Genomic DNA, 24,745 nt, shown 5'->3' on the forward strand with positions numbered 1-24,745 from the left:
TTGACCAGAGGACTTCCGAAGACTTGGTCAACACCAGAGTCATCTCAGCACATCTCCCTCCGGGACGCTACGACTTCGTCAACATCTCATCTACCTTATCCGACGATCTGGATCAGCTTCCGGACGAGATCAGTTATAATTTTCGGAGTAAACAATTAATAATCTCATTATATTCAGTATGGATCATACCAACAGAGCAACCCACCACAGTTATTAATGAATCTCCGCATAAACATAATTCGCATAAAGCGTTGGTTTCCTAGCACTCGTAGAAGCTGTGCCTTCGTGGTATGATATCGTGGAGAGGCATCCTCGAGTAGACGCCGGAAAATCCCTTTCGGCATAAGGCGTCGCCGCCGCCGCCTTTGCTGCTCGCCTCCACCTGAGCCCTGAACACTGCACAAACCGGCCTGTGATCGGAAAATCTCGACTCCCCTCTCCTGTACTGCAGCTGTTCTATGCCATTCCCGTGCCACAGGATCCTATCGCACCTATATTTTAAAATTAATAATTATATAAGTTTCAATTATTTACTTGCATTTCGTTATTTAATCACCCAATTTTTTCCCTCTCTTTTTCAAATACCATGCCGGTGTTCTACGCTTCTTCTTGGATTTGGTGGTCTCCCCTGAGTAGGCATCCGAGTTTTGCGCGTACTTGTAAGTAGGAGCAAAGTAGATGTTGCCCTCCTTCCATCCATCAAACACCTTTCCTGCTTCTCTCTCCATCTTCAGCTGCGATCAGTTAATTTATCGAGAACAAGAATCATTGATTAATGTATTTATTTGTTAATTCAATTTAGTCCTATTACCTGATCCCTTCCTAGCAGAGCATCCCAATTATTATCCTCGAGCAGTGTTTTTGCGTCCTCGTAGCGCAGTGCAATCCGGTAGTTCAAGTCACCAAACCACACAACGCGACTGATCATACGTTCGTTGATAAAAAATCATTCGCTCCGACGATGAAAATTTCGAGTTGAAAAAGGATTAATGAATTGAAGTTGCATACTCATGATCGAGGATTTTCTCGGGCATTTTTCGACTTCCGGGGATCTTGCAAATTTTGGGGAACTGCGCGCTCTTAAGGATGTCGGCGACGTCGGCGTTCCTCTTCAGCTCGTCGCCCTCCTTCTGGCCGGAAGTCAAGTGGCTGCACACAAAGCAAAAGGTCGTTCTGTGCAACGACATGCTCAGCGCAACGCATCCCTGTTTTTTTTCACACTCGATGAGCTTCAGCTGTGCTTCAATTAAGCAGCTGCTTATCAGTTTCAAAAGCTCAAATTTGCACCTTGTTCCCGAGGCATCCCATGATTCCTCTGCCGACGGTGTCGACCCGGAGGTGGCCGATGTGCTGCGCCAGCTCGTTCCTCACCCACACCGACAGGAAAATGCCCACCATCTGCTTGCTCGCGATGAGGCAGTAATCCGCTTGCCCGGCGGTGCCTCGGACTTCCGGCCACACCAACTGGGACGACGTCGAGTAGCATCCGAACTCGTCGTCAGAGCCCGAGTCGTCGATGAAGTACTCACTCATCTTCCTCTCCATCCGCCCCCCTGCGTCGCCGGGCTCGTACTTGCAGTTGCAGGCCTTGACGAGTGCGGCGCCAGTGGCGCGGTAGTTTTTGCTGAGGACCTTCAGCGATGGCTTCTGGAAGAAGAGGCCACTGCTCGACTTTGAGATCTCCTTGTTATCGTATCTAGTCTTGTTATTGAGCGCCTGGCCGATGAGCGCCAGCCATTTGGCGGCGGGCTCGTTGTCCTCGATCACCAACACGTTCCCTGCATTCAAAGGAACTATTTCCTGAAACCTGACGAATCAAACACATTAGCAATCGATCAAATTCATCGTTGAGTAAATCTTAAAAAAAAAAAAGGATATATAGTTGAATTATTACCCAAGAACGTAGATGTCAGAGGATCCTTCTACGCGGAGAAGGTCTTCAAGGTTGAGGTCATTGTTTGGGGGCCTTCCTCCTACATTCCATGTCCCCACAAATATACTGTACTCCTCAGTTCGACGAACAGCAGCTCTCCTTCTGTGCCTCTCTAAAATAGATAGGTTGAGCCCTTCTATTCTTGAGTTTGTGCGTCTGCCTAAAGTTTAGAGAAATCCATGATGAGTTTATAGATTCTGATTCAAAGTTGAATCCATCAAAAGCACGCATGGTTTCACGTTAGCCACCTGATAGAATTTTTCTTGCAACAGGGTACGCTTCCGGAAATCTTCTCCTCGAGATGTAGCTGCTCTCCAAGTCTTTTGAATTCCAAAACCCCAACAAGTTATAAGTGGGATGAAAAAAAAAAGAATACAAAAGTCAAATTCAAGAAGAAAAAAAAGGTTCTTTAATTACCGAAGACGATCTCTGTTCTTGGGAGGTCACCGTCGGAGTTTCTCTTAGTTTTCCCTTTTCTACTGAAAATGCTTGGCAAAATGGACTACCAAACAAGAAATGAAAGATCGATTGATCAAAATGAGAGAACAATGAAAAATAAAAGAGATACGGCATACTTTTTTCTTTTTATCATTCCTGGCAGAGTCGTCGAGGAATCTGGACTTAGTCATGTCGTCCGAGGGAGGCTCGTCGAATGACATCCAATTCAGAAACACATTGGGGCCGTCGCAGGGTCAGCCGTTGCCCGTGCCTCGATTGAGGGATATCATGTGGAGCTCAGAGGAGGAGAATGAGATGAATTGTTGGGGATGATGATCAACTAGAAACATGCGAGAAATAGAGAGAAATGGATGATGGATGGATGAGAGGGAACTGGGAACAAAGAAGAAGAGGAGGAGGTAGGAATTAAGGACCAACTCCTACTACTCTTCCTCTGCCATTCTGGCGTCTCTATGTTTTTTGGGTGTCGTTGGGGGAGAACAGATTAGCCAATGCATGCAATTTTTAGGCTCCTAATCTTGACAAAGATATGACCCGGTCTCTGCAATTTCTGGGTTTAACTGCCTCAAAGGTTCAATCACTCTGGTTGATTGATAAATAACAACTTTTTTTTAATCAAATACTACTTAATTTGGATCGATTGAAACATGTTCGCAAAGTATTATACCAGGTTGACACGGTTGAGATTTGTTTTCGTTCCACTTTCCTAAAAACGTGGGTGACTGCATCAATATCGGCACGAACAAAGGAGTAACAGAGAGACTGGCCAACATCGAATTGACACAGATGAGGTCGAGTGGGACTGGGAATGCGAACTGAGTCATAGCTAATATGACTGACAGCGGGTGATTAGTTGAGCGTTTGGCCATTGAGAGAAAGTGTCGAACAAGATGTAGGCGTCGCGGAGCAGGAACACAGCGATGCGAAATCTACTCCCGTTTGCTTCCCATCTCGTTTGGATTTCTCCTAGTATCTTGAATAACCTTCTCCGCCTCCAAATCCACGCGGCACATCCTCCTCCATCGCCCTTCCCAATCTGTGCTTCCGTTCTCCGCGCACATATTCATACGCTGCTGTCCACCAGCACGGCGCCTGGGGCCCCTGCCGCCGCCTCGAACTCAGATATCCATGCAGCGAATCCTCCTTCTGGCAAGAGCTGCACTTCTGGCGGCGTGCGGGACGCTCGGTGCATGTTCGACGAAATGCCCCAGCGGGACAGCTCTATCGCGGGCTTCTGCCGCATGCGCTCTTCAGGTTTGCGTCCCGATCAATTCACATACAGGCATGCGGTCTCGGCCTGTGCTACCTCCCTGAACCTTGGTTTGGCCGAGCAGCTCTATGCTTTAGTGATCAAAGACGGGTTTTGTTCAGATGGATACGTTTGTTCCAGGCTCATTGACATCTTCTCCGCGCATGGTCGTCTAGACGATGCTCTAGGGGTATTATGGCAGGGTGCCGCCAGAAATGTCGTGTGTTGGAACATGATCATCACTGGTGCAGTGCGAAATGGCGAGATTTACTTGGCATTGGATCTTTTCCGTCTGATGGTGGACTTTTGCAATCCAAATCCTTTTACGTTGTCAAGTATCTTATGTGCGTGTGCTTCTTCTGGGAAACTAGAAGCAGGTGAAGCTGCACATGGTTGGGCGATTAAGAATGATGCTGTTGCTGATGTGTTTGTTGCCACGGCGATCGTCGACATGTATGTGAAATGTGGAGTTATGGATGCGGCCATGCGGCAATTCTCGTCCATAGCAATCCGCAATGTGGTTACTTGGACAGCAGTTATTTCTGGTTTTGTCCAGAAGGGTGAGTTCGTAGATGCATTGTTACTTTTCAAACAAATGTTGTCTTCAGGCGTTGAGATTAACAAGTTTACTCTGACAAGTGTACTACTTGCCTGCTCTAAATCCTCTACGGCAATGGAGACAGACCAAGTACATTGCTTGATTATGAAGAAAGGCTTGCATGTTGATTTTGAGGTAAAAGATGCGTTGCTCAGAACATATGGGAAATTTGGATATATTACGTATGTCAATAGGGTTTTTGAAGAGACAGGTACAGTGCAAAGTGCTTCCACTTGGTCAGCTTTGGTCTGCAGCCTTGCGGAAAACAAATGCTTGATGAGATCAATGCAGCTCTTCTGCTGGATGTTTAGTGAAGGTCTTAAACCTGACAAGAATTGCTGCTCTTGCATCCTAAGTATAGTTGACCATGTTGATTTTGGAAGGCAAATACACTCATATGCTATAAAATTTGGGGGCGTCCATGATATTCTTCTTGGAAACGCACTTTTTACCATGTATTCCAAATGTGGTAGCCTAGAAGAAAGCTATCAATTTTTTATGACCATAAAGGAGAAAGACAGAATTTCTTTTACATCTATGATTTCTGGTTTTGTAGGATATGGTCACACAGATGAAGCATTCCAGTTGTTCAGGGACATGATGGAGGAAAAGGTTATACCAGATAACATGACTATATCTTCCATTCTTATGGCTTGCCATGGTGAATATTCCTTGACCAAAGGAAAGGAACTTCATGGATATGCTCTTCGTAATGGGTTCCTCGTTGATCCACCTCTTGGTAGTGCGCTAGTCTCAATGTATTTGCAATGCAAAAGACCAGCATTAGCCAAACAAGTCTTTGATGGAGTCTCACCAAAAGACCAGATAATGTGGTCTTCCTTAGTCTCAGGCTTTGCTTCAAATGGTTATAGTGAGGAAGCACTTATGGAACTTCCATGCTTAGTTAGTGCTGGCTTTGAGGTTGATCAATATGCATGCTCATCCCTTCTTAGAGTTTGTACAAATTTGTGGAGACCAAGTATCGGTGAGCAATTGCATGCTCTGTCAATTAAAAGAAACACTATTTCTTGTATATTGGTCAGTAGTGCATTATTGACACTATATGCAAAAATTGGTAGAATTGACGATTCTTGTAGAATTTTTAATGAGACTGAAGACCCTGATGTAGTCATGTGGACATCCATAGTTGATGCATATGCTCGGCATGGGAATGGCATTCAAGCTCTTGAAATGTTTCGACTGATGAAAGAAAATGGGGTCAGGCCTGATCTTGTGACATTTGTTAGCGTCTTGTCTGCCTGTAGTCGTAATGGTTTAGTGGAAGAAGGCTTTCGCCTTTTCAACTCTATGAGCTCTGATTATGGGATTAGACCAGAATCACATCACTTTGCTTGTATGGTTGATTTACTTGGTCGTTCTGGAAGGCTCAAAGAAGCGGCAAGTTTTATCAGTATGATGCCTTTCAAACCTGATCTACTGGTATGGAGCACATTGCTCGGTGGTTGTAAACTCCATGGAGATATTCAGTTAGGAAATTTGGCTGCAAAGAAAATTCTTGAACTGGAACCTCAAGATTCTGCAACTCTTGTTTCTTTGTCGAATATATCTGCTGAGTTAGGAGATTGGGAACATGTTACTATGATAAGAAGCCCAATGAAGGGAACTAGACTAAAGAAGGAACCTGGCTGGAGTGTAACCTAAACAGTATAACTAATCGGCACTCCAAACTCAAAAGAAGAATCACTTTGTTTTTCCTCTATAAGGTTGGACATAAATCAGTTAGATCATCATTAGATGTTGAAATGCATCAACGCAGAGCCTTGACCTTTATCCTTTCTTGATAAGGCCGAGCCTTGTAGCTTAAGGGTAAGCTCAGATTGCTGAAAGTAAATTTTCAGTAACATACCCCTAAGAAACGATTGGCTATCTATATCATATTTACAATAATCTAACATGTCCATTAACTTTGCAAAATTCTCCATCGTGTACTCTTTCAATCGGCAATAATCTCCATTGATTGTGTAGGTTTAAATATTGATGTTAATCGACCCTGTCACTTTGTATGCAGATTCATCAGGTGAAGCAGAAGCACAGAAGACATTTGGTGATGGTTTCACTAGCTTTTTAGTGTCTCTCCACTGACTGATCCATGCAACTGATAACTCATGGTGAGATGCTTCTCCCAAACCTAATAGTGCCAGGCCATGTTCATTGCTGTTAAACAGAGATTTTTCTTTATATATATATATTTGGGCATGAATATATGGTGTTGAGAATAATGTTAAACAGAGATTTTCTTGAATTAAATACTAATGTGCCACAAATGTTTAAGCCCAAACTTCTAATTTGCTGGCATCAATTATCCAGCTTATACTGACTAATTCAGGAGGTGACCGATCTGATCCTATGAAAATTTACTATCGGCTTGATAAATCGGGAAGCACTATGTTTTTGTTCTTTGAACATAGGTTTGAAACACAAATAAATAGTGCCTGTAACTCAATCACATAATCAACTCACAGCATTAATTCTACAAGATCTTTTATAGACGACTAACTGCTGCCGCCTTAAGTACCTCTAGAAATGACACAATTATGACAACGATGATACAGTAGGGTAGATTAATACATTTGTTCAAGTCTTATGGTTTACAACTTACAATCCCAGTGCACCAAGTGGGGTCTTGCCCTGTCCGGCCTCAAAGTAGAATATGAGCATGGCAAGCATGGCGATCCTGGCGTGCTTGATCTCGGCCAGCTTGAGCCGCTCCAGCTTCTCGAAGTCGGGCACGTACTCGCCGTCCTTGATGGTGCCGGCGAGGCCGAGGGGGTCGAAGAACTTACCGCCGGGGTAGCCCTGTTCGCCCGTGGCATTGGCGAAGTTCTCGGCGGTTCGCGACCATGGCGTGGCCCACTCCACGGACTGCGAGTCCGGGTTGAAGAAGTCGACCCACCGCTTGGATTCGACCCACCCCATGAGGAGGAGCTGGGTACCGAGGAGGGTGCCGAAGGAGAAAGGCGCGATGGCGCCCGGGTCAGCGCCGGCCTCGAACCACGGCACGCCGCTCCACGCCTGCCCCACGAAGATGCCCACCACCGCCGCCATGGCCCACCGCCCGTGGATCAGCTCCGCCTCCCTGTACCACTTCAGGAACGCGGGGTCCTTCCCCAGCCCCAGCGGATCGAACCCGTAGTCCCCCGGCAACCTGCACTCATCATCACACGGCAGAAAAGATTTGATTTTTCGACAAATCCCTAATTCTTGACGATGACTATACAGAAAGAAAGTGAAGGGCATACGAGCCATCGAGCCACTCTGGGTCGACTAAGTTGCCACCGGCCTTGACGCCGGGGAGCCATGACTTCTTGGGGGCGGCGGCCGCGACGACGATGAGCCGACGAGACGAAGCCGCGGAGGACCTCCCGCCGATTGTGGCGTTGAGGAGAGTCCGGGAGCCGGAGAGGAAGGGGGTGGACAGGCCTTGGAGGACGACCGCGGCAGAGGTGGAAGCCATGGCCATTGCTGCTGCTGCTTTGATGAATTGGTCTGTTCAGCTGAGGGGCGTGGATGCGCGAGGGGTAATTAGTGAGTGGAGACGGCTCCCAATCTAAGGGAGATCCGGGATTGGAAAGAGGATAGATTACTGACCAATGGGGAACTTGGAAAGGAGCTGCTTAATCTGCTGACGCGGATCCCTCTACCTCAAACGTGGATATGGGCCTCTAGTTTTTTGTTCACCTTGAAATTTATCAAATTAGATCGATATATGTGTTGGCCACGCGTATCTCTCTTAATAGGTCAGTTGATTTTTTCGGGCCATCTCGTCGGTCTCATTTGCTGTATTGATGTGCGACTCAGGTCGTTTCTTTAGTGACAAGTAATTTTCACACGCAATTAGCACTTACACGTGTTATTGTAATAGATCATGAGCTCGATTCTCAATGTATATAAAATACATTGTGGATCACTTAATCTTTCCTCAAGCACAGTTATTGGATGAAATCCCACGTTATTTATGTCCCTTCTAGATTGCATAGGGCAGTTCTATAAAGCCCTCAAGGTGAGAGTTATCACCTTTGCTACATTGATAGCACATCTCATTACAAACCTAAACTATAGTTAACAGCATACATATTTCAAACAAAAGATCAATATTTACCGCACTGATGACTTGATGAATCAACCACAAAATCCCTCCAATCAATCAACTCATACACCAGCTTCCGAGAGCAAGAGATTCTCTTCTTTTGGATTGATCAAAATCAATTATCATGTAAGTGAAATTTCAGGTCGTACAACCTCAGATAATAGAATACATGTAACATGTGTACTTGTACTTTTATAATTGGGATGTTTTTGAGCTATAAACTGCTACAAAATGGTCGAGAGCCCATACAAGAGATCTCATACAAAAATCGCTTCTCTTTTATTTTGAGTGTTATGGTGCCTGGCTCAATGAGAAAACCTAGGCTGACAGGTTTATATGTTCATACCAACAAATTGGTAGCTTCAAGAGTAATTTGCGTCGGGTAGGGATCAGAACAAGGATACCTCTTGAAATCGTAGTGGAATAAACCATGTCAAAACTAGGAAAACGTGACAGACAGAGCATATGAGTGAAGAAGAGACAGGGCTTGCTCAGCAACAGCACGGTTCCTTGCATGTCTCGCCCATTCAGCAACAACTTCTTTGGCTTCACTGCCATGAACCCCTTCTTCCAAGACATCTGCTGCTTCTGTGAAATTGCCATCCACCAACAGGTTCTCAACTCTACTGATGATAGACTCAATTCCATCTCCAGACTGTTCTTTCATCTGATGAAACAAATAAGAGCAGGCGCATTCTTTAAGTTACTAAGGTATTACTGGTTCCAGACGAATAAAATGATGTCTGATTTTAAGTGTGATAGATCAAATCATCACAAATCAGCATTTGAAGTTTAATATGAGGATGACCTTTAATGAAGATGCAATGTCAGCCACAAGATGAGCAAGGATACCACCACCACCGGCTGGAATAAGGCTGAAATGTCGCAAGATGCCCTTGAGGGACTCAAACTGCGACGAAAGAGAACTCAGAAAAGTAATACAATGTTCTAGAAAGGCAGAATACGAAAAAGGTATCATCTTCATAGTTAACAGTTGACTACTATTGTAAGGAGCTTCAACAGTGTGTAAACAAGTAGTCATTAGATGGACACAATTTTATTAATACTGAAACTGTACAGATTAACAGCTTAATAACTTACAATCTGGATAAACATAACTAGAAATTTGAAACAAACTGTCTCAGCTGAACTTGAGATTAACCCACTAGAATTGGTAGCAAGCTTATACAAAAGTATATAACATCAAAACAGGTCAAAACATCAACAGTCTATAGACTGTCTAAACATGGTAAACAGCAACCCCCTCTCCAATATTCATCTAGGTCTAGGAAAAAGTTTAGAGTAAGAGTGCAAATGGCACCAAGACGGAACAACACAAACTAATCTTACACGTCAAGAACAATGTAAATGTTATAGCATCTTATGACAAACAAGAATAAGTAGTCTAGCTGTATGGTACAATATTGCTTCTGGAAATGAAAATATTCAACTGGAACACAAAATTTACAGGGTAGGCAGAATCATAATGCAGGTTCGCATGGTGAGAGCAGTGGATTCTAAATACAATAATGAAAATGACAGTACTATTTTCCAACAGTAAGGCTGTTAAAAATTAGTTTGTACACTCGAAACTGATAATTAAAAGCTGAAAACCATCACAGAATTATAAACAAAGACAATGACTCTCAAACACAATAAGAATAGGATCTTTCGCTTGCCTTTTCATTTAGTTGCATCTGAGTGTTTGCTCCATTATCCAATATTTCTTCTGGAAGGGATGAAAGTGCCACTTGTAAAAGTGAATCTTTATCAATGCCTTCAAGCGACTTAAGCAATGCAACAACCTCAGATTGAATTGGCAATCCTCTAGATAGAGCATCTTCTAAAGCAAGTGTTCCCTGTATGATCAGAAATAATTAGCAAAAACATGTAAACTTTAAATTATGCTTTGAAACACCTAAGTTTTTGAAAAGAAGTAGCATAAATTACTGTTGGTGCCGGGAGCACCAGATGATCAAACCTGAGTTTTGATAATGGAAAATGGTTCAAAAGTTAAGATGTCTTATTATCTAACAAGTGTGACTCAGCTTGCAAGGAAGTCCTAAGTGTTCTTAGGTAAAAGTCTTAGTGGATTCTAGGCAGGTGGAAAACCCTAAGGAAAGATAACCTTAGGTCCTAGGGGAGGTAACCTAGGTTATGGAAAGTCCTAGCTGCGGTTAGGCAACGAAGTGGGCAAAGTCTTGGCGGGTCGAGGACATTGGGAAAAATCTTAGAGTTAAGGACTCTAGGTGAAAATCCCGGGGCCACAGACACTAGGTGGAAGACTGGACGGATCAGGGTTCATACATTCAACATGAAGTCCTGACGTCTCGGACGCTGAGCAAAAGTCCAGATGGTCTGGAGGATCGGCATGGCAAAAGGTAAACTCTCCTGAGAGGAGTAGGTGAGGACGCGTTCCTCGTTGAGGGAACAGTAAGCGTCAGTTCGACCTAGGATTTTCGAGAAATCCGAAAGTCGGAACCGGACAATCCGGAGACTCTCAAGAAGTTCTATTATTCACATTTTATTGTGCTAACTTTGTCTTACATGGTATGTATTGTATTTTGAAATAACATGGCTTGCAGGGAGTGAAAAGCACAAAATAAGCTCAAATGAATAGTGCTCAAGGCGCCTCTAGTGAGGTTGGAGGTGCCTCGAGCACCTTGGCTGAAGGCTCGCGCGGAGAGGCAGGGAGGCGCCTTGGAGCTGGGATGGAAGGCGCCTTCGATGCCTTGAAGGCGCTTTCGGATGGATAAACAACGCAGGCTGCAGAGCTTATCGACACGAGAAGCTGGGGATAAGTTGCAAAGCTGGAGGCGCCTTTAATGGGGTTGAAGGCGCCTTCAACAGCCCATAAAAGGTGTGCTCAACCAAAGGCTTAGACACACTTCATTTTCGCATCCTTTCTCCTATGTGTCGTTGCTCCAAGGACGATCTTGCTACTCCGTGACGTGACTCAGACAACCGAAAGCATAACTTTCCAGATCCTTAAAAGTCGTCGGTATATTTTCAATTATAGTACTTAAACCATCAATCTATTGTACTCATCTTTGTAAAGATTTTCCGAATTAATAATGAATTGCCCAACGAAAGCGATCGACAATCGCGAGCCTCGGAGTAGGAGTCGTCAAAGACTCCGAACCAAGTAAAACCAACACGTGTTAGCGATTGTTTTACTTCCGCTATTTTGCTTACTATTTCCGCTGCATTTATTCTATGTTTTCCAAAAAATCAAAAAAAGCCGCGAGTGCTATTCAACCCCCCTCCCCTAGCACGTCTCGATCCTACAATTGCATCTCTAAAGTCAGCCAGATTTATGTTTTTCATAGTGGTTTGGTTCAGAGTTGTATTATGCATTTCACATAAACTTTTGGTAAAGAAAAATCACAAGAGAAAAATCAGCATACAAATGTGCTGTGTGAGACCTAGTGAAAATAATGTCTTTGATCTTACGTTGTGGCTCATATTTGATATTCTGCAAAACAATGCAATCCTAGCTAGAAACTGATTTAAGTGAGACTTATGTTGCCTATTTTTTATATGAAGTTTCATTTGCCCAGAGGTTTAAAGGAAAGGATAGCAAAAAAAGCTGGGGAACCCACCAAAGCAAGCTTGTGAATTGAATGAGTCTGGCGTGCTTCTTCAGATCTTGCATAGAACGCTAAGCACAACGCGTTTATCTGTCAAAAAAAAGCATGTAAATCAACTGAAAAACAGTGTTACTCTTATGTCAAATAATATTGTTGTTTATAAAGGACATTTGGTGTACCACAGCAACTTATCTGTACAATAAATAGCCATATAATGTAGACAATAAGAATGATGAATGCTGATAAAATATCCTACATTTAAGTTTGCTTCAGCAATTTTTTCTATCTGAGATGATTTCTCCTTTGCAATAGCTGCAGCTAATTCTACTTTTGCTAGCTCTGTAACTTTCTTAAGCTGCATATCAAATTCCTCATCCTGCAAAGAGTGTTGACCTTAGAATTTGAACAAAAAGCATAAAAGTGTTGTCGGCATGTGGTTGTTGTTCCAGCTGAACCTTTCTCTGTAATTCTCCCCGAAGATTGTTTTCAGCTTTTTCCTCAATTGATTTGATTGCAGCTGCTGCTTTTGTCTTCACTTTGCTTAATTCCTGAAAATAGTGCAGAAATGAAGAGATTGTTTCCAATGAAATGCAGAAAGCATATCAATCAAGTGAATCATCATCTTCAGACTTAATTGATAAGTTACCCAAATTATTAAGCATGTCTATCCAACTTGAATTTTTAATCAGCATGTAATTGACTAGAATATTATACATCAAAGATAGTACACAAAGTACTACAGATAATTTTGATGACACTAGTTGAGCTCAAGCCAATCCATTTTGTACAATACCAAACTTGATAAAAAGAACAAAATCAAGCAGGACCTCAGGTTAGAATTATTCTCCTTTACCAAATATCATATGTGAAAATAATCCAATATTTAGATTCAACTATAGAGTCTCAACTCAGTAAACCAATTTTACCATTCAAGGGTCTGCTAGCAACTGGCATCAATTGCATTGCATCTTTGCATTACTTGTGCATGTGAATATCCGAAGGACCTAAACCTTTATGAGTAGATGAACAATCAAGATTGCAATGAATTTCAACATCTATGCAATTTAGCTGCAAATCCTCCATTTTTTAACTGGAAAACAAATACCTATTACTAGCTGACACAAGAAACTTCCATCAGAACATGGGGGAAAAGGTAGACCGTACAGAGATACGGACTTGCAAGAAACTTTCAGTCATGCATGCAATAGAAGCAATGAGCTTAGTTAAAGACGCTGACCTAGTAGGTACAAATTACAATAAGCTCCTTATGGAGCTTTTATTTCTGATTAGAGATCGCTAATGTACATATGTACAACTCATAGTTTTATTCCCTTGCACTTGTAAATGGGAAAATCATGAAAAATGCACTTTAAGCCATACAGTCACTACATTAATGCATGATGAAAAAAAATCTATTTTGTCAATAAACAAATTAACTGACTAATTATTTGAATACAACTCAGTAATAAGAATAGATTAAAAAAAAGTCCAACCATAGAATACGCATCCAAATGGAAGTCAAAGCACCAAGTTTAGAGTAAGGATTCCAAAATCAAATAGTGGAGTTAAAATTTATACAGTAGGGAAGAAGAACAAGAACTACTGACTATTGACTGAGGAGCTAATCACACTAGCTAAATGACATTATTATAGAAACATACACAAGTAGTGTGTAAACCTTGTCCAAAATTGCAGCCTCTTCTGCATACATCAGTTCTCGTGCCCTAGCATCCTTTAGTTCCTTTTCATACTTCTCCTGAGATCAAGATAAATGAGGAGAATGAACATTTAAGATTTTTCAACCGAAAGCTTAAACATAAGAATTGTTGCTTGTAAGCTACTCATATGATAGCGAAGTCATTTCCAAAATATATTAAATAGCTTCAATTGTGTAGATAAGGACAAAAGACGATATATATAAGTCAGCTTGAAACTCTACAAACACTTCCTCTGTAGATTTAAAAAGTATATTTATCATTAACTACATTTTTTTTAACACAACTCTGCCCGTGGAAAAATTGCAATATATGGAGAAACCAATGTGTAGAATGCCACGATCCAAATCACTAATCTAAGATAAAGATGAGTAAGAGCATGAGCTTTAAATTAACTTGTTTTCTTCCTTAATGGCAACTACAAGCTATATAAATGGTCCAGATGGTTATGCTCACTTTATCTAATTGGCAAACAGATACTTGGTAGAGGATTAAAATGTTCTGATATATCAGATCTACTTAGAACATATGTTTCATTTTTCTCTAAATGTCTTGATATGGCCATTTAAAAATTCATTAAACAAAACACATATTAAGGAGGGAACTTCCTCAATGACATTGAGTTGATATCAAAAGCCAACCTTCAGGATTCTTTTTTCCTCAGCAAAGATGGAGGCATCTGATTCAGCTTGCTTTTTTTCAGCAGCATGGATAACTTCTATTAGGTCAAATATTTTTTTTTCATCTTCAGGAGTTCTCTTATCCTTTGGATGTTCAGTATCATGAAAAAAAGACATCAATCATAAGAGAATAAAATCAGGTAACACTTTGTCAGGACTCAGGAGAAAAAAAACAACCTTGACATGAATAAAGAAACACAAAACTAAGCTTAAATAACCTCTTTACTAGTAGAAGACCTTCCAGCAGCATCATTATTCACCTTTTCACTGGAAATGTCAATGCTCTGTTCATCTTGTAACAAATACGACTCAGAGAGGGGTTTTGGTGTCTCTTTCTCAGCATCTGCATAATCTAGCTGGATATACCAACAGAGCAGATGAACATGTGCAGGCCAAAAGAAAAGATACATTCAAATCATATGATACTATTAATCCATTGTTTTCTAGCATTCATGGAATATTATCACATTTAGGGTTAAAAAAATATTTGATTTCTAGGAAAATAACCAAAACTAAACAGGGAAGTCAGAATAATTTCAGACTCAAAGAGATCAATATTGCATTTAGTGGATGTAAAATGTAAATAGTGTGTGGAAATTGAGTATTTTAAGTGTTCAATTTTTGTTTTTCTTAATCAATAATTGCTCTTGCATTTAATTTTAGCAAACTATTGCAGTAACAGCATAAAATATTGGCGTGACTCCATTATGTGTTACATGCTGCTATGTCAGCTCATATACTGAAAAATGCACATATTCATGCTAGTACATTACAAGATGGCCCTCTGTACATGCTACTATGCCAGCTCATATACTAAAAAATGCACATATTCATGCCAGTACATTACAAGATGGCCCTCTGTCAGAGTTAAATGTCAGTATGCTTCCCGTTTTATTTAGTTTATTAAGACATTAACAAAGATAAATAGCCTTTTCAATATAGACCATTATGTTAAATATCATGGTAAAGAAAATTCTATTCCAAATTATTGACAATATAGCTTACTAAACTACAAGAGATTTAGAAGATAAACATGCATAAAAACTAAACAGTTGGATGTTGTTAGAAACTAGAATAAATAATTTAGTCTCACATGGGATAATTTTGTATTAGTTATCATGTTGTATAATTGTATATGTGAGAATAAGTAGTCCTTTTAAATTCAATAATATTGCTCTATCACTTTCGACTTGTTATTAGAGCAAGAAATTCTAGGAATAAGTAGTCTTTTTAAATTCTAGGATTTCTTCTTCAATCCTGGTTGGGGGATGGCTTTCCTCCTTTTCTTTCACTTTTTTTCTGCTCTACTCTTGCATGCCTTGTTTATTCCTTCACTCTTCCTAATGTTGCCTTCTGCTGGATGTTGCCTCACACATGTACATCTCTTTTCACTCAAGGTTACCTTCCCATGCGAGTTCTCTGCTGATCAACAGAATCCTGTGTGGTACTAAACTATCTACTCAGCAACATCAACCAGGTTTTATTAGTGAATATCAGTATTACAACAGATTTCGTAGTTTAACTACACACAATCCTTTCATACTAACTAATTTATGGGTCCCTCTGATATGTTAAGTAAAAAATAAGAACTACCCATAATCAGCACTAGTGCATTACGAATATTAACTGAAAAAGATCATACCTCTACCATCTTTGGAGGAACTTCCATTAAACCAGCTTCTTCAGAGACTTGTACATTTTCTAATCCTATGGTTTCTTCTGAAGTAGCATTTACCTTGGTCTGTTCCACACTCACTTCTGTTTGGGCCAATATGTCATCCAACTTTGCATCTTCAGGTGATTTCTCAGAAACAGATACTTGCTCATTGGTGACTGAAACAATCTTTTCAGATGGTTCTTTAGAATCAACTTCTTCTGGTTCATTTTCTTTTAAATGAAGTATTTCCTCTCCAGGTACTGAAACCGCAATTGCTTCTGTTTTAATCTCAATTTCCTGGCTTTGAGGTTCATCACTTTTGTCAACAATATCCACTTCAGGTTCCAACATGGTTGATTCACTGTTAATTGGAGCAATGGCTTGATCAACTGACTGCTCCAAGTCTTTAGGAGTTTTAGCCTCGTTCAGTATAGTGGCATCATGAGAAGCTCGTTCCTCCATCACTTGAATGCCCAGCAAGTCAGCTTTATAAGCTGCCATTGCAACAGCCCCAACAGCCATACTTCCAAAGACAAGTTTTGAGATATAGCTTGTAGAATTAGAATCATTTTCTGCAGGAGCAGGTTTCTGTGAAGAATTCTCCTTAGCAGCACCTGAGAACTGTTTTCTTGATGAAAGGTAGAATGATGTCTGCTAACATAAGGAAATGGTAATGGTTAGTACTAGCAATCAGGAATGAAGGCTAAAGAGTTAAGAACTCACTATAATTGCTAATTGTCAAAAACCAACTTTCATGAGTATGCTCCTAGAACCAAGGATCCAAATACAATAATGTAATATAATATATTAAAAGCACAGATTAACACTCCCAAATACACCAAAGAAACAGTCAAACAAACTATTTTACAATTTCGCTCATCAAAGAGCCCCTCGATTTCAAATTATCTTGTAATCTTTAGATAAAATGGTGTTGGTAAATTTGCTCCTTTATGATTTGAGTTGATCTTTTTACCTTGTTGAGTTGTGGATGGAAATATTGAGTATCCACATAGCACATTGACGGCTTGTTTATGGACTGACCAAAATTTTTTGGTTTTTTACTTTTTTTTTTCTTCTATATGACAGAATGAATTAAAAAAATGAGCACATCTAAACCTTCTCATAAATGCTCCAATAGATGAAGTCACCATATAAAGAAATTGATATCCCACATATTCTATCTAGGTTATTCCCAATACTAGAGCTCGTAGTGGCAATACCAGAAACAAAGCAGGAAAAAAAGATAGGAACAAAACTGTTGACAGGTGACTCGTATCCGAGCGAAGGACGACACAAAGACCATCACGGAAGAAAGGAAAAAAGGGGCACAGCCGTGCCCACACACCCAGGCACGGGCGTGCTTCCCGAACATGGCCTGGCCATATCCGATTCTAGAGAAACAACACGGCCAGGCATGACCAGGCATGGTCACACCGTGTCCGATTCTAGAGGCTTCCCACGGCCCGACACAGTCGTGCCCAAGAGGCACAATCAAACCATGTTGCATCCAGGAAACCTCGATTTCGGGGCTTTTTTAGTATTTTCGGTCCGGAATATCATGTAAGGTTCTGGGCACTATAAATATGGGATCATTGTAACCCTATGAAGATATAGAGATAATTCTAATAAAGCTTTAGCCGTTTTGTGGAGTAGGCACATCGCCGAATCATGGTAATCCTCCATTGTCTTTTCTTCTTGTTTCTTTCTCATTCTTGGTTTTCTTCTCAGTTCTCTTGCATGAGATTCCTTCATTGCTTTGCTGTGATCGATTCTATTTCGCCTCTCCTCCTCTTCTTCTGCAAAAAGGAGGTGGATAGGGTAAGAGTAGCTAAGGCACAATAATTGGTATCAAAGCCAAGTTTTGATTATTCTCAACAGGTCAGGGACATCTTCTACGAAGTTTGATACGGTGAAGTTTGACGGAACTGGAAACTTTAGATTGTGGCGATTGTGGCAGAGGAGGGTCAAGGAGTTGTTGGTGCGATAAGGCATGATGAAGGCTTTAGAAGAAAGGAAACCGGAAAGTATGAAAATGTCAGATTTAGAGGAGCTTCAGGCGAAGGCAGTTGCAACAATCGGACTTTGTCTTACGAATGATGTGATATACGTCATGGATGAGAAGTCACCGGTGGTAGTTTGGCAAAAGCTAGAAAGTCAGTACATGTTAAAGTCATTGACAAACAAGTTGTATCTTAAGAAACAATTATTCAGGCTGAAGATGACAGAGGGAACCGATCTAAGTCAGCACATCAACGTATTCAACATTTGCGAGCAATTTGAAGCAGGTTGATGTAAAGAGCAAGGAAGAAGGCAAGGCGCTGATGTTGCTGTATTCTCTAACTTCATCTCCTACGTACGAGGGAGGACTTGTAGTGCATAGTAACCAAGAGTGTGGTAGGAGCAAAACTTGGTATAGATCGGGTAACGACAACAAAGCTCGTTCCAGGTCGAGGAGGAAGAAGATGATCACGTGCTAGAAGTGCAGAGGTCATATGAAAAGATATTGTCTAGAGATAAAGAAACATGTTGCAGAGAACAAAGATAGTTCAGCAAAGTCGACATAGTTGAAGTGGAAAATTCAGAGAGCAATGACGGAGATAAGATATCAGTTATGTCAAGTTCAGAGCTGACGAATGAATAGATTTTAGACTCTATAGGACAGATGATTCTGGTTTAGTGTTAATAGGGAATGATGGATCTTAAAAAGTCATCGACATAGGGAATGTCAGAATCAAAATATTTTATGGTGTGGTAAGAACCTATATGATGTCAGACACATACTAGATCTAAGAAATAATTTGATCTCACTAGACACACTGTATGGCATTAGCTGCATTACAAGTGGAGTGATAAAAGTCAGCAAAGGAGCTCTGACGGTGACGAAAGGAAAAAAGTTAGTAGGAATATCTACAAGTTGATAGAGACTACAGTTGTAGGTGGAGTCGCCTCAGTGGAGTTTGAATTAAATAGTACGGCATATGCCGTTAGAACACATGAGCGGACATGGGATGCTGGAACTTCACAAGAGAGATATGTTGAAGGGCATTAAGATGTGCAAGTTTGAATTCTAAAAATTCCGAGTTCTTGAAAAATAGAGTAAACTACAATTCAAGATGACAACACACAAGAAGAAGGAGATTCTAGACTACGTACATATGGATCTTTAGGGACCAGCCAATGTAGCATCATATGGAGGGTACTTGTATTTTATGAGTTTTACTGATGATTACTCACGAAAGGTCGGGGTATACTTCATGTATCACAAGTCAAAAACTTTTGCGAAATTAAAATTATGGAAAACTGAACTGGAGAACCAGACCGGAAGGAAGATAAATGTCTTAGGTTAGACAATGGGACTAAATACACGAATTCAAAGTTTCAGGAGCTTTGTGAGCAGCATGGGGTTATGAGACACTTCTCAGTTCGTAATACACCTCAACATAACGGTATGGTAGAAAGGTTGCACAGGAAAATCATTGAGAAGACAAGGTGTCTCAGACTCAATACAGGGTTGACAAAGAATTTCTGGGCTGAAGCGGTTAACATGGCGAGTTATTTGATTAATAGATCACCAAGAGCAGCACTAGAAAGCAAAGTTTTAGAGGAGGTGTAGACAGGAAATCTAGTTGATTACTCTCATCTTCGAGTATTTGGATGTCCAGCCTATATGCATATGCACATATCTAGTGAGGAAAGATCAAAACTGAATGTGAAGAGTGTATTTTTCTAGGATATCAAAAAGGAGTTAAAACCTTTAAGCTTTGAGATCCTAAGACAAATAAGGTCATGATTAGTAAAGATGTGGCATTTGATAAGGTCACGCTACAGCGTACTTAGAAAGAAGGAAAGGAAACACCACATAGTAACAAGGAAAAAGATATCATGCTAGTGAAACTAGAGACTCATGACTGTAATGATTCAATCTCAGGACACATGGAGCATCGCACTATAGCTGAAGGCAGAATGAGATGAGTCGTAAAGCCACCCACTATATACGGATTCAAAGACTTGGTATCTTATGCACTTATCACTACTAGTGCAGACCCTAATCTCTTTAGGAGGCGATACACATGAGAATGACAAGTGGATGGGTGCTATGACGAAGGAGATAGAGTTGCTGCATGAGAATCAAACATGGGATCTAGTGGAACTTTCTAAGGGAAAATGAGCTATAGTGTGTAAGTGGGTATTCAAGAAAAAGGAAGTAATGTCAGAGGGAGAAGTGAAATTCAAGGCTCGTTTGATAGCAAAGGAATATTCACTGAGGAAGGGGATTAAGTATGATGAGATTTTCTCTCCAGTGGTGAGACATACGTCAATCAGTGTGGTGTTAGCTTTGGTGGCACATCACGATTTGCAACTGAAGCAAATGGATGTGAAGACAACAATTCTTCATGGTAATTTGGAGGAGCCAATTTTTATGTCACAAGCTGAGGGATTTAGTCAGCCTGGACAAGAGCAGTTGGTTTGCGAGTTGAAGAAATAGCTCTATGAATTGAAATAATCTCCTAGGTAATGGTAGAAGCATTTTAATTAATACATGGTTCAAAACGGCTATAGAAGATGTGAGTATGAATGTTGTATATATGTGAAGAGCCTTGAAGATGAATCACTGGCTTCCTTACTACTATATGTAGATGGCATGCTGATTGTTGCGAAGAAGATGAAAGAGGTCGATAAATTGAAGAGGGTGTTGAGCAAGGAATTTGACATAAAGGATTTGGGCAAGGCCAAGAAGATTCTTGGAATAGAGATTCACAGGGATAGAGCTACAAGGAGATTATGGTTGTCTCAACGTAACTATATGGAGAAGGTTCTTGATAGGTTCAACATGAAAAATGCAAAGCCGGTGAGCACACCCTTAGTGCATCACTTCAAGTTATCTGGTACACAGTGCCAAAAAAAATGGATGAGGAAATCCAAGAGATGTCAAAAGCTCCTTATGTCAGTACAGTTGGTTGGTTGTCTGATGTATGTTATGGTTTGCACGAGACTTGATTTGGAGCAAGCGATTAGTATGGTGAGCAAGTTTCTCTTAAATCCTAGTCAACAACATTGGGATGAAATAGATTTTCAAATACTTGAGAAATGCAATTGATTATAGCATGTAGACAATCGGAAGATCACATAGATGCAAACTATACAGGAGATTTAGATGACTACAGGTCTACTACAGGATACGTGTTCACTATGACGGGAGGATCTATCTGTTGGAAGTCTATGATACAATCTATTGTTGTATTGTCCACTACGAAGTCGGACTACAAAGCTAGAGCTAAAGCAGCGAAGGAAGCTTTATGGCTTACACGGTTGCTCAGTGAAAGGGGCTATCAGCAAGACGGAGTCAAATTGTTATGCGATAGTCAAAGTGATATCTATTTGACGAAGAATCAAGTGTGTCATGTGAGAATTAAGCACATTGATATGAGGTTTCACAAGATCAGAGTTAATTGCTTCCTGGGAAATTCAACTTGAGAAGATTCACACTATAACCAATATTGCAGACATATTGACGAAGCCAGTGATCGCAAAGAAAATCAAGCATTGCTTGAATTTGATCCATGTCTCTAGATGCTAGAGGAAGTTCAAACCCAGAGTTCCAAGTGGAGTTTTGCTCAAATACTCGTGTTCTTCGAATGGGTGGATATTCGCCAAAGTGGAGATGGTTGCCAAGTGACTCATATCTAAGTGGAGGACGACACGAAGACCGTCACGGAAGAAAGGAGAAAGGGGCATGGCTAGGTACGATCGTGCCCACCGCACATGGCACGGTCGTGCCCGGTTCAGGAGGTTTGGCATGCCCAGGCACTGGCATGATTCCTGAACATGGTTGTGTTCGGTTCTGGAGAAACGACACGGCCAGGCACGGCTGCACCATGTCCGGTTCTGGAGGCTTCCCACGGCCCGACACGATTGTGCCCAGGAGGCACGGTCGGACCATGTTGCATCCGAGAGGCAACAGAAAACCTAGATTTCAGGATTTTTTCAGTATTTTCGATCCGGAATATCATGTAAGCATTTGAACACTATAACTATGGGATCATTGTAACTCTATGAAGATGTAGAGAGAATTCTAATAAAGATTCGACCGTTTTGTGGAGTAAGCACATTGCCAAACCACAGTAATCCTCCGTTGTCTCTTCTTTTTGTTTCTTTCTCGTTCTTGGTTTCTTCGCAGTTCTCCTATGTGGGATTCCTTGGTTGCCTTGTTGTGATCAATTCTATTTCGTCTCTCTCATCTTCTTCCGCAAAAAGGAGGCGGAGAGGGTAAGAGTTGCTCAGGGCACAACAAAAACAAATAGAAAATTCATGTTGTATACATACTCATCAACTAGAGATACTGTATTTGTCACAACTCTTCTGGTAATGTAGGTATAAAGAATTTCAATAACAAGTTCCAAATGGGTCGCACTTGGTCAATGCAGAAATTGTAAAAGGAATTTTAACTTCAAAATTAACTTAAAGAAACAAACTTACCAGGTTAAAAGTAAATCAAGTTTTGTGTTTCACAGAAATAGCAAATATTTTGTACAAAGTCGAAACCTAACCTATCCTCATAAACATTATAACTCAACTAGAAGAACGGAAGCTACTAGAGATCAATTTCGAGGAGAGGTGCATGCATACCTGAGACAAGATCGGTCGTATCCTACAGATGGCTTGATGCGAAGAGATCTCACAAAAGCACCTGCATCGGTACAATGTCATTAAAAAACTATGAAAAATGGTGGATTCAAGCAAGTGACCGAAGAGGAATATCAAACAAAATACGCATCCTAGAAGAGAACTTGACGAAGATAGTCTTCTTCAACAACCAAAAAAAATGAAGTACCTTCGCAACATCACGGCAACGATACCGAGCCTTAGGTCACCGTAATTAAAGTATCAATCGGCCTGATGAAACGCTGAGGATGTCGATCGCAAGGAATTGTCAGACGGTTTTCGCAGTGATGAGGAAGGGAAAAGAGGCGGCGAAACGCGGTGGGAGGAGAGATTGGTCCCGAAATCGGGAAAATGAAGAATAGAACAACACGGGTTAGCAGGAGGACTGGAAGCCTAATTTTATCGTTTCTTCAGAAAACCCCTCTGAAGTTTAAAATTTCCAAAATCAAACCACCATGTCTTGTAAAAAAAAACAAACCGATCACCCGAACATGAGGTAATCCTCTAGTTCCACGTAAATTTTTCATCAATCACTCGATAAATTAAGAAACGTCCGTAACAGATGATCTAGAAGCTCAATATCACATAATTTTACGCTTCATTTGAAGGACAAATCTCTACAAATACGTCATAGCTAGGAATTAAATCGCAAAAGTGTAGGTGACAACTTAATATTCTACCATTACACCATAGCCCTGTGCTAAGGGCAAACCATCATATTTTGAGCAAAAGGTCTAAATGGATCAGATAAAAGTTAATTGAGCCCGCCTATGGTGCGATGGTAGTAGGGTAAGTATTCGGTTAATTCGGATTAATTCGATTAATTTTGTATAAATTCTTTTTATTATTATTTTAAACAAATTTAGTTAATTCGGTGTTAACTGAAATAACTAATTCGGTTAATTCAGTTTTAGTAAAACTTTGATTGGATTTGGTTAGCCAACACTAAATCAATTTTCGATTAATTTATGTACCAAATTAATCGAATGCTCACCTCTCATGATATAAAATGGATCAATCTCTATGTAGTGAAGGTCCAAATCTCATCTAAGGTAAGTTATGTTTGGTGTGTTTGAATAATTTGTAATACTTGATCATCTATACTTCTCAATTTTTCCGCAAGACTAATAAAATAATTTTATAGGACTAAATCTATCACTTCAGAATCACCTTGGATTGGTAGAGTTGGAATGAACACAATGATACATAGAATTGAAACGGTCAAATCGAACCTGTTACTTTATCATAAACAAAAATAACAAGACCTAGTAAATAATTAAAAGAAATATATTCCAATTGTCAATATTGAGATTTAAAATTCTCAATTTTTATTTATATAATATTATTTTTAAAAAAACAACGACAATCTCATATAAGAAACTCCGTCAATACGGAGTCCAGAGTCAGACTATATTAAATTTATTTAACAAAGTCTTATCTTACATTATCATAAGATATCTATGCATAATAATTTTATGCATCAAGACTTTCCTTATCATGTATATAATATTATATGTGATTATTAATTATTGAGATTAAATGTGTCCCAATAGCATACATATACACTTAATAAAACATGAACTTGAGTAATTCTTTTATGGTGAAAACGCTAAGTGGTCACTTAATGGCGCTACAATGCTCATATTGTCTATCCACAACTGATTTGTATACATTGGGAGAGAGCGATCTTAATTTATGAGTTGGAGAGAACAGCGAAGTATTTTTTGAGTTAGAATTACTTGAGAAGGGTGCCATTTGTACAACGATCATGACAGGTTTACAGTTCATATGCAAATTTATTTGATCAATTATATAATAAGTGAAACGGAATGCTGTAAGTGGACCAGTGGTGACATATCTGAGAACCGGGCAGACTTAAGAAATTTATCGTGCCACTCAATGTCAAGGGATATAGATTAAACCCGAACAGTCCTAGCGCTAATCAAGCATATACAGTTCCTCATAATTGCTACAATATAACTTAGTATATTGCTAGGTCGACCCAACAATCGGTCGAACCTAAGCATCTCAATTATATTCACTTCTTATGTGCCAGTCTCCCTCCATATAGCCTATCAGTCAGCCAGTCAGAT

At 40.4% G+C, this 24,745-nt stretch overlaps 4 protein-coding genes across 6 annotated transcripts; 1 reads left to right on the forward strand and 3 right to left on the reverse strand.

Annotated features, from left to right (window-relative positions):
• Nucleotides 1–259: 259 nt before the first annotated feature.
• LOC122034099 (type I inositol polyphosphate 5-phosphatase 5-like) lies at nt 260–3,584 on the reverse strand. The gene is made up of 8 exons (XM_042593227.1): nt 3,462–3,584; nt 2,351–2,435; nt 1,895–2,093; nt 1,288–1,807; nt 1,009–1,205; nt 812–920; nt 586–734; nt 260–491 (listed from the first exon to the last, which is right to left on the reverse strand). Exons 1-8 carry the CDS (start codon nt 3,582–3,584, stop codon nt 260–262), a joined length of 1,614 nt encoding a protein of 537 aa, XP_042449161.1.
• Nucleotides 3,535–6,817, forward strand: LOC122034462 (pentatricopeptide repeat-containing protein At1g74600, chloroplastic-like). The gene is made up of 2 exons (XM_042593724.1): nt 3,535–6,066; nt 6,269–6,817. Exon 1 carries the CDS (start codon nt 3,583–3,585, stop codon nt 5,899–5,901), a length of 2,319 nt encoding a protein of 772 aa, XP_042449658.1. The 5' UTR covers nt 3,535–3,582; the 3' UTR covers nt 5,902–6,066; nt 6,269–6,817.
• LOC122034463 (chlorophyll a-b binding protein CP24 10A, chloroplastic-like) lies at nt 6,687–7,802 on the reverse strand. The gene is made up of 2 exons (XM_042593725.1): nt 7,500–7,802; nt 6,687–7,405 (listed from the first exon to the last, which is right to left on the reverse strand). The coding sequence occupies exons 1-2, from the start codon at nt 7,718–7,720 to the stop codon at nt 6,856–6,858; spliced, it is 771 nt and encodes a 256-aa protein (XP_042449659.1). The 5' UTR covers nt 7,721–7,802; the 3' UTR covers nt 6,687–6,855.
• Nucleotides 7,803–8,452: 650 nt separating this feature from the next.
• Nucleotides 8,453–23,024, reverse strand: LOC122034325 (MICOS complex subunit MIC60-like). Of its 3 annotated transcripts, none has more exons than XM_042593527.1 (12): nt 22,822–23,024; nt 22,617–22,677; nt 15,975–16,643; nt 14,593–14,688; nt 14,294–14,416; nt 13,616–13,693; nt 12,393–12,485; nt 12,194–12,313; nt 11,950–12,027; nt 10,027–10,206; nt 9,156–9,257; nt 8,453–9,014 (listed from the first exon to the last, which is right to left on the reverse strand). In XM_042593527.1, exons 1-12 carry the CDS (start codon nt 22,830–22,832, stop codon nt 8,787–8,789), a joined length of 1,839 nt encoding a protein of 612 aa, XP_042449461.1. In that variant the 5' UTR covers nt 22,833–23,024; the 3' UTR covers nt 8,453–8,786. The 3 variants fall into 3 exon arrangements, with proteins under 3 accessions (XP_042449461.1, XP_042449460.1, XP_042449459.1); XM_042593526.1 differs by having other exon boundaries at nt 14,551–14,688; nt 15,975–16,640; nt 22,822–23,023; XM_042593525.1 differs by having other exon boundaries at nt 14,551–14,688; nt 22,822–23,023.
• Nucleotides 23,025–24,745: the final 1,721 nt, after the last annotated feature.

Source organism: Zingiber officinale, chromosome 11B, assembly GCF_018446385.1.
Source record: "Zingiber officinale cultivar Zhangliang chromosome 11B, Zo_v1.1, whole genome shotgun sequence".
In the NCBI taxonomy this organism is placed as follows: domain Eukaryota; kingdom Viridiplantae; phylum Streptophyta; class Magnoliopsida; order Zingiberales; family Zingiberaceae; genus Zingiber; species Zingiber officinale.